This window comes from Triticum aestivum, chromosome 7D, assembly GCF_018294505.1.
Source record: "Triticum aestivum cultivar Chinese Spring chromosome 7D, IWGSC CS RefSeq v2.1, whole genome shotgun sequence".
In the NCBI taxonomy this organism is placed as follows: Eukaryota; Viridiplantae; Streptophyta; class Magnoliopsida; order Poales; family Poaceae; genus Triticum; species Triticum aestivum.
Genome location: NC_057814.1, coordinates 33,999,051 through 34,008,462, shown reverse-complemented (window position 1 = coordinate 34,008,462; position 9,412 = coordinate 33,999,051). Strand labels below are relative to the sequence as shown.

Sequence of the window (9,412 nt, the reverse complement as noted above, 5' to 3'; positions counted from 1 at the left end):
TACGTGAGGAAGGCATTCTCCTGCCTAATCCCACCAATCAAACAGGGGCAGTTAACTCCCTCTTAAAATCCCACTTCTAATTGCCTTCACATGCCAAACAGAAGAATGAGACTTAAAATCAATTTCTCATGTCTAATCCTTTGGCAAACTCCCATCTCTAAACTCTCATTCCCTCTCCCAGTTATTACCAAACACGCTGTATGGGATGGAGGGAGTATTATTTTTTTTATTCTTTTTTCACAGAAAGAGGAGGAAGCGGAGTAGGACAGCCCCAGAGGAGGAGGATACACAGCCGCTAGCTCTTCCCCCGCGGCGCCCGATCTCGTCGTACTTGGAGCCTTGGAGGAGACTCGAACCCTAATCCCCTCCCGCCGCAGGAGAGATCCCGCTCAGCCTCGGCTCCAATCCGCGACTCGACTCGACTCGAAGCTCCAGCTCCGCCGCCGCCCCCCGCCGCTGCCGATGGATCCGAAGCTGGTGGAGGTGACGCAGCTGATCGACCGCTTCAAGGCGGCCTTCAAGGCCAGCAATTTCGACGTCTGCTCGACCCTCCTCTCGCAGCTCAAGGTGCGCCCGCCCCCTTCTCCCCCCCTTCCGCCGGGTGGTTCGGAAAGCTCGCATCTTTTCTAGGTTGGTTTTAGTTCTGGTTGGATCGGCGGCGCCGGTGGTTTCTCCGGGGAGCGAGAGGTCCATCTTCTGGTGAATTGACAGGTGAAGCTTCCTCCTCTTGCAGGTCCTCCTCACCAAGTTCCCCAGCCTTCCCCCGGTGTTCCAGCAGACGCCCAACGCCGTGGAGGAGCTCAAGCTTGCGAGTAAGACAACTTTTTTTTTTCTCTCTATCAATTGTCGTCAGGTGGCTGCAATGATGCTTTCCGTATGTGTGCGCTGGGTGCGATTTTTTTCTTGGTAGGTTACCATGTTATTATGGTGTGTGTAGTGTATGTAGGTATATGTGAAGATTGTGTTGGTGAGGGGATTTTGATTCTGTGTGTAGGTATTATATATATATATATATATATATATATATGAAGATTGTGTCGGCGAGGGGATTTTGACTCTGTGTGTAGGTTGGTCTGTGTTTGGTTGATGTGTGATGTGGTTATCTGGTTTTTGTAACGCCGTCTGAGATTGTAGTCATGTTTGATTATTGTTGCGATATGACTCGTTCAGCGCTGTTGAACTGAAACTTTGTTTAGTTAGCCGGCAATTCATGTGTGGTCTTTCTGTAACAGTTGGTATGTTTAGTTGCTCGATGCAGCTAGCTCGAGGATGTGGTGGGGGATCTTTGCACGCCTAACACTGATTTGTTTTGGTCATGCAATTTTACTTTAGGAGTTTCAGTCGAATGGTTGCAGCCATATATGAATTTTTATAGATGATTTGATTTGAATGTTTGTTCTATCTTACGAGTTAAAACTGATGCTAGTGATGCTTGTCAGCGTCAGAGTGTCAACTCTGGAATAACGGGTCTCTTTTTCGACTATACCCCTCTGATGCTGCATTGGATATTTGTGTTAGATGATATAAGATTCGGTCATTCAGATATCACTATGTTGCAGTTCATGAATTGATCGTTCATATGCTGTCGTCATGAATGAACCCAACCCTTCTGTCTGATTGTCGTAACCTATGCCCTGTTTTTTTTTTCTAAAAGGAAAACGTGTGTCTGTAGTGTTATGGCCCAGCTATTTAGAAATATATGCTCTGGTCTTGTGGTTATCCTTAATAGAGCAGCCACTAAATCTACCTGAAACATTTCAGGGGAAATTTATGAGCAGGCAGTTATTTTGAGTGTGAAAATGGAAGACCAAGATGCATTTGAAAGGGACTTCTGCCAGCTCAAGCCGTATTACATGGACACATGGTTAGTTCCTTTTTTTTACCACTTTGCAGTTGTTTTCTCTGTCTATGCATTGTGTAGGCTGTCATTTAATACGTGTATTGTTCCCTGTTCTCCTTCATCATCCATTGGGTTTTCAGTTGGTAAAGTCAAAACAAATAAGTATAAATTATTGGTTTTCTTTGGGCATAATAAGTTGCCAAATGAGTTAAACCAAAATAGGTTTTTGTGTTAGTCTTGCATGAGTTTTTGGGTTAATCTTGCATGAGTTATGTTGTGCCAAGTTTGCTGGTTCAGTTGGGTAGTCGAATATGGAACAGGGGCTGAGTTGGGAATTTATGTTTGCAAGTCGCAGTTAAGTTAGACATGTAGATTGGGTTTCGTATCGAACTCTCAGGTTTCTGGCCTGCGGGTGAGCCATGATGCCCTTGCCAGACTGGCAAATGTTTTGTGTTTCTAATATCTTAGCAGAATTGTTTTCGCATCTTATTCAGTTTTATACGCCTGGTCTATCAAGTCCAGAACATGTTAAAAAATGTCTGGACTTGTTGAAGGTTATTTTACCTAGGAACATGTTGGATTTGCTGCTTGTAATATATCGTACTAATTCATGCTGATGCTTGCAGTGGCATAATTCCCCCATCATCGGAGGAGTACCCAATCATGGGGGCTAACCTTCTGAGGCTGTTAGTCCAGAATAGAATTGCGGAGTTCCACACTGAGCTGGAGCTTCTTCCCGCCAAAGCGCTGGATAATGCTTACATCAAGCACGGGGTTGAGCTCGAGCAGTCCTTTATGGAGGGCGCATACAACCGCGTGCTGAGCGCTCGACAAACCGCGCCGCATGAAACCTACATATACTTCATGGACCTTCTCGTCAAAACGGTTAGGTAAGTCGGTCTCTGTCTCCACCCCTTCCAGTTAGCTCCTTGTGCTGCTGTGCATCACTGTGATGATATCTGCTGCGCCCGCAGAGACGAGATAGCTGGGTGCAGCGAGAAGGGATATGATTACCTGTCAATAAACGACGCGAAGCAGATGTTTAAGTTCAGCTCCGACAAGGAACTGCAACAGTACATCGCAGAGGTAAATTAACATGCCTTGTGCTCCTGGTGTGAATTACGTGAGTTATTATGGCCATGGGGTTGTAAAGTACCGTCGTGTTGTCAACAGGAGCACCCCGAGTGGGATGTCAAGGACGGCCGGGTCTTGTTCCAGAAGGCGAAGGAGTCCCAGCCCTGCAAGGAGATCCCGGCGGCGCCGGTCATCAACCAGACCCTTGGCTACGCGAGGGAATTGGAGAGGATTGTGTGATTTGTTTGCCTCTTTTTTCTTCATCTTTGGACTGAGTTTCCCATGAAGAGGTGGATTATTGGATTGCCCTGTGACTCGGCTGTACTATTTTGTTAAATCGTTTGTTTCACCTAGGGTTTCCAAAGCTACACAACTGTGAAATGTCGGCCTAAAATGGCACAAGAAACAATGCCTGTTATGTTAATCAATTGATTGTGTAAGCGGAAGTCCAACTGCCTGTGCTTTTTTCTCCTCCCCCTGCTGCCGTCGGGCAAGGTCGACGGTGGCAACATCTTGGGCAGTTGATGCTGCTAGAGCAGAAATGGTGGCCTACCGGCAGATGATGAGACGGTTGATTGGCAGAAGTCATATCAAAATTGCCTTGAAACTACAAGGGAGTTGAACAAAAGATATAGTATAAACCTACTCCAGAAATTGCTTTTGGAGGCCGAGCTTTGTGGAGCCTCCAAATTCAAAATTCCTGAAAATTCATATTTTTACATTTCAAAAAATTCTGAAAAAAAAGAGAGATGAAGGCACAATGCACGTGTAAATTTTAGGACGAAATAAGTTGAAATGAGGGCTGTGAAAAAAAAATCTAGGGCTTTTTAACACATGATACTATTCATCCTTGTCAGATTTTTTTGAAACCGAAATTTTCGAATTTCGAATTTTACGAAAATTCAGCCTCCATGGAGGCCGAGATCCAAAACACCATACATGAATAAAAACATCATGCTTGATCTACAAGGAGGTGTAAGATTGACAGGGGATTATTATACCAAATGTAAAAGCAGAAACACAGATGTACAAAACAATCATAGAGCATATGTACAAAAAAGAAGAAAAATGCTCTGCTGCATCTGCAATAACTTGATAGCAATATTATAATCATTTGCCCTGTTTGCATGTTTCTTCTAGCATAATCATCTAGCTTGTTTTGGTAAAAAAAAAAGTAAGAATTTAATGGAGTACATGGTCTTCAAGGAGACAGGTTACGGAATTCTGAAAACACAATATGAAACACCGTTTATCCAATAGAAAACTGCAAAAGCGCAAACTAAAAGAGAGGTCATAAACAGCAGTATTAGCACACAAGATGTGCACGTCCACGACTGCATTTTTTACAACAGAAATGCCATAGCAACAAAACAGGCCACTGTATCTGATCTGAGGGTTGTCAACATCTTTTCATAATCGCTATACACACAGTATATAATAATAGTAGTAATACAAAGAAGATGGATCAGTAACCGAGCAGAGTTGTGCCTACTACACAAGGACCAGAGATAGCAAACTTTAATCTGAACAACAACCCCCCTTCCTTAATTCCTCATGCACTAGTGTGCCCACCTCTAGAGGACATTTGAAACTAGTGCGTCCATCGCCAAAACGCAACCATCAGCACGACGGTGATAATCATGCCGCCATACGCGATCCGCTTGTCGACCCGGTGCCGCTTCTCAATAAGCTTCAAGACCGAGTTTGATAGGCCAACGGTGTTCAGGACATCTAGAGCCTTCCTTTGCGCGCTCTGCAATCAAGTGCAAGGAGATGTTACTTCTAATACTACTATCAGGCAGGCACATTCTTTCACCATGCCAACAAAGGCCAGCAGGGTGCTGTGCAAGTTGAACTGTTTCGTTTACCTTCAGACGATCCCTCTGGTCAGACTACTTGTGGAGGATGGCCACTCCTGTCTCAAAGGCTTCGTCAAGCATTCGAGAGGAGCTACGGGCCGATTGCATTGCCTGGGCTTCGTCGTCAAATATTTCAAGGACATGTGACGACTCACCATTCTGCAACAGTAATTTTCAATTCATTAGTGCTGCAACGAAATTATCCTGCATGAAAAACAACCGCTCATGCTTCAAGACTACTCACAGCTCTCTCAAATAGCTCCGCCCTTTCCTTGGCTTCCAGAATCCGCTTTCGTTGCCGCAACGAGTGCTTGTCAAGGGTTTCCTTCAATGAATCAACCTCTTCAGATAGCTGCTCCACTTTTCTGCCAGGACAACATCAAACAATGTTAAAAACTTGGAACAGCAACCTACATAACTCCTATTCAGCTCTTCCTTTCAACTGTGCACACTGTTGAAATTATACATGCAACAGGAAAAGAATTCACAACAGAAATCATACCCTAGAGCAATTCTCGAGAGTTGCTCCAGGAGCCACAAATATCACTTTTATACAGAACTCTATTTCTACAGAACAGATAAAAGGAAATATAGCATCCTCGAGGACGGATAAACCTAGCATGGGCGTCTAACTATCTCAGCATGACACATGGCCTGAAATTCCATATTGACCACACGTATAGAGTGACAAGACCTTCAGATCTAAGCTGGTGAATTCCAGAGAAAGACTAACACTAGAAGAAAATATGTGTATTTAGTAGTTTAGTACTTCTGTGACTGAATCTTTGCTATAAAGGAAGGGAATTAGAGAAAATGCCATCTTAAGAGCAAGAAAACAATCCAATCTAATGTGTATCTCCTACAGATTAAAGCAATGTAGGTAAAAAGCACTCCGTCTCGCATGTATTTGAAGGTAACACTATTTGATACAAGCTGAGGACAACATCAAGGTTCCAAGATGTATTACCCTAATAATACCTGGCTGTAGGATTTCTACTGCACCCAGAAGGTGGATGGATAAATCAATTAACCAAGAACTACTAATAAGTTAGATTAGAAGCAACAAATGAGATTATAACTTTCTGTATGAAATGTTGGTTATGCCAATTCCTCTGAAGAAAGGCTAGTTTTCAATCTGAACTATCAAGTTCGTACATCAAAATAATCCTGCTTGCTGACTAAATTATGAAGTGCAATGATACACAAAGTTATTTATTGCTTGTTTATGGTGGGTACTTGAATTAAAACACTATGACCCTGGTTAAGTCTACAAAGAACTGTACATGCCAACATACAAAGCAGAAGTAACATCATGAAAGGCTGAATTAGGAATTCTTATTTGAGGGTGTCTATGTGGAGGTCGTGGTGGTTCTGGCACTGGCATCCCTAATCAGACACAGTGCACCTATAATTTGCCGATGGAAGATTGCTAAAAAGTATCTACATGAAATACAATTAAAAAAACTCTGCCTCGTAGTTCAATGAGTGCTTATCATTGCCTATTCTTGGCGTCTTGCCCCTCTGAACCACCAAGAAGGGCGCAACTAAAATTTGCAAAGAAATCTTTTTGCGACAGGAACTATTTGTTATGAATCTAGTCCTAGTGCCAATGGATCTGTCTACCAACAACAGGCAGATTCATTCAGTGGCAAGAAAACTGATAGTGGTCAAGCTAAATAAGTTCAAACAGGCATACTGAACAACCTAATTTCCACTTCCTCAAAGCATATAATTGAACAACCTAACTTGCATATCCTCAATAGCATAACTGAAGCCTACCAAGTTGGCACATGGAACAACCTAACTCACAGTTCCTGAAAAGCAATGGAGGCCTACCTACCAAGTACTAGTACACAAGTTGAAAACATGGCACAGATTACACAAGCTCCTCAATCCTCACCATTAACGCCAAATCCATGCTCAGGTAACCGAACTAGAAGGTTTCACCTTGGAGACCACAATAACGACAGAATGCATACGCTAGAGATGTGAGATCTAGGCGCGCCGCACCAAGAACTCATCGGCGCTTGGAGATCTCGTCGCCGATTCGCGCGGCATACAGAAGGAACTTGTGACGGAGCAGCTAAATGGGGTTAAGGCCGCGCTGGCCCTTGGCGGGGATGGAGCGCCAGAGGCGGTCCATCTGCGCGCAGAGGCCCTGGATCTGCGCCACCTCCCTGCGCACGGCGCCGAGGCGGAGTAGGAGGAGGAGGCGACAGCAGCAGCCGCCGCGCGCTCTGGTACATCTCCGACAGCGTCGCGCCGCCGCCGCCCCCGCCGCGGTCGAGGATTGTCTCCGGTGTCTCGGATCGGCTTGGGACTTTGGGAGGGCCGCGATTTCTTTCCTTCGGGCCGAGAGGGAGACGTTGTGGCGTGGCTGGCGGCCGCTTGATTGGGCACGGACGGTGTGATGGTGGTGGCGTCGATGCCGTGCAGCCTGCCTTCCTTCCTTCCTTCCACCCCAAGGCTCTAAGAGCAACTCTAGCAGACCCCGCAAAACGCGTTTGCGGTTTCACGAAGATCGCGTTTGCGGGTCGAAAACATGCGCGGCCGAACAGAACCCGTATCAAAACATGCATAATTTGAAAAAACACTTTCGCGGAAGAAATTGCACTGATAGTTCATCACATGATCAACAAACTACAAGCATAGTTTATACTACAAACTATGTTAAACTACTAGCAGAGGGGTTGGATCTGACGGCGGCGAGGTCGCGACAACTGGACGACGCCGTGGAGGAGCCGGACGCTCAATCCTCCTCGCCGGAGCTGCACAGGTCGACGTACTTCGCCGCCTGCTCCGCGCGGATGCGGCGCCACTCCTCAGCCTTCTCGTTGGCGGCGCGATTGTCGGCGACCGCCTGCCGCCACTCGAGGGCCTCGAGCTCCTCGGCGTGGCGCCGATGCTCCTCATCCTCGCGCACGCTCCGCTCGGCAATGGCGGCGGCGACGGCGTCGAAGTCCGCGACGTAGTCCTCGGGGCCGACGACTCCGCGGCGGCCAAGCGGAGTGGGCTCGTCGGGCTCCTCCTTCACCGAGACGAAGGCAAACGGCGCCGGCGGCTCCGGCCCCTCCACGTCGTCCGACCACTCCCTCTTCACGGGGAGGAAGCCCGCGCCGGAGGACGAGGAGGATCCGGCGTAGGACCTCGCGGAGGAGAAGGACACACGCCGGCGGTCGTACTCCTCCGTCTCGCGGCAGTTGAAGCTTGCCGGCGGTGACATCCCGTGGTTAGTCCACCTCCGGGCGCCGCGCTTCCTCGCGCTCCGGGTCGCGCTCACGGCTGGATCTGCTGCTGGAGCCGCGCCCGGAGCTCCACATGCGCCCCCACATGGCGGCTGGAGGCGGGGCGGGTGGTCGCCGTCGGCGAGAAATTAGGAGAGGGGAAAGGGAAATCAGGTGGCTCGCGGTGGCGGGGGGATAGGGTTTGGACCCACAAAAGGGTCGCGGAACCGCAATTATACTGCTCGGGGCGTGCAGTTTGCGGGCTGCCACAAAAAAATTTGCGGGCCGGGCGAGTATGCGGGCTCTGCTCTGGCCGAAAAATTGGGCCGAGCCCGCATACTCGCCGAAATTTTTGCGGGCCGGACGTTTTGCGGAGTCTGCTAGAGTTGCTCTAAGGATGATAAAGGAGTTAGCTTTGTTGTCAAGGAGAGGCCGAATAGGGCGGAAAAGAGAGGGGCACATGCGACCTCGAGCGTCATGTTCATTCATTTGGGCGTGCATACCAAAGAGGTCATGGGATCACGTGTGGTTGAAATTTTAATTATACTAGTAGAATGCCCGTGCGTTGCCACAGACTTGTGAAATAGTCATAGATAGAGACAATATAACACAATCACAATTGCATAATAATTGAAGTCCACTTCATTTGAAATCAAAAGTGATAACAAAGTAGCAAATTAACAATGTATACATATAAGTGATCTCCAATTAAAAATCTATTACAAAGTATTGAGATCTACTTGATGCGCTTAAGAAATTCTCTCACAATATCAGGCAAGTTGTCTTTAGCTTCATTCGCACGATGTTTGAGCAAGTATAATAAAAATTGCTTCCTCAACTCATACCCATCCTGCAAAAGCAATATATGTAGTTAGCATGAATACTTCACGTGGAAGGTTTAAAAACATGTGTAACACACAATACTCACCGCACAAACCGGCTTCGCCAGGTCTTTACCGTTCCACAATAGAATAAAATAAAAGACAAAATAGCCTGACAAATCCCTGCAATTTCCTAAATTGTTATTGTATTAAATATGGTGATAACAAAAATAAAATTTTATATTCTAAATTTATTACCCGTCTATGCTCGTTGGAATACCATCAGGAAATGAACATTGCCATTTTGATATATCGGAATGCCATCCTGGTTGCTTTATTTCCAGTGCTTCTTTGAATTCCCATGCAAAACCTTTTAATTTCACTAAGTGCCTCAGAATTTTCATCTCCAACAATTGTGTTGTATGAATAGGGTCCAGAATAGATACACGACGTGGCTCTTTGTTGATGACGTACAAGATGTATCGACCGATGGATTCATATGGAAGATAAATCTACAAGTCGTAGCTATTACAGACAACAATAAACCATGGCAAACAATGGACAAAAGACCTTACTTACCATGTTGCACGATGA

At 46.2% G+C, this 9,412-nt stretch overlaps 1 protein-coding gene across 1 annotated transcript; it reads left to right on the top strand.

Annotated features, from left to right (window-relative positions):
* The first annotated feature begins 230 nt into the window (after nt 1-230).
* Nucleotides 231-3,366, top strand: LOC123166911 (26S proteasome non-ATPase regulatory subunit 8 homolog A). The gene is made up of 6 exons (XM_044584730.1): nt 231-567; nt 734-812; nt 1,762-1,864; nt 2,467-2,730; nt 2,815-2,926; nt 3,014-3,366. The coding sequence occupies exons 1-6, from the start codon at nt 463-465 to the stop codon at nt 3,152-3,154; spliced, it is 804 nt and encodes a 267-aa protein (XP_044440665.1). The 5' UTR covers nt 231-462; the 3' UTR covers nt 3,155-3,366.
* Nucleotides 3,367-9,412: the final 6,046 nt, after the last annotated feature.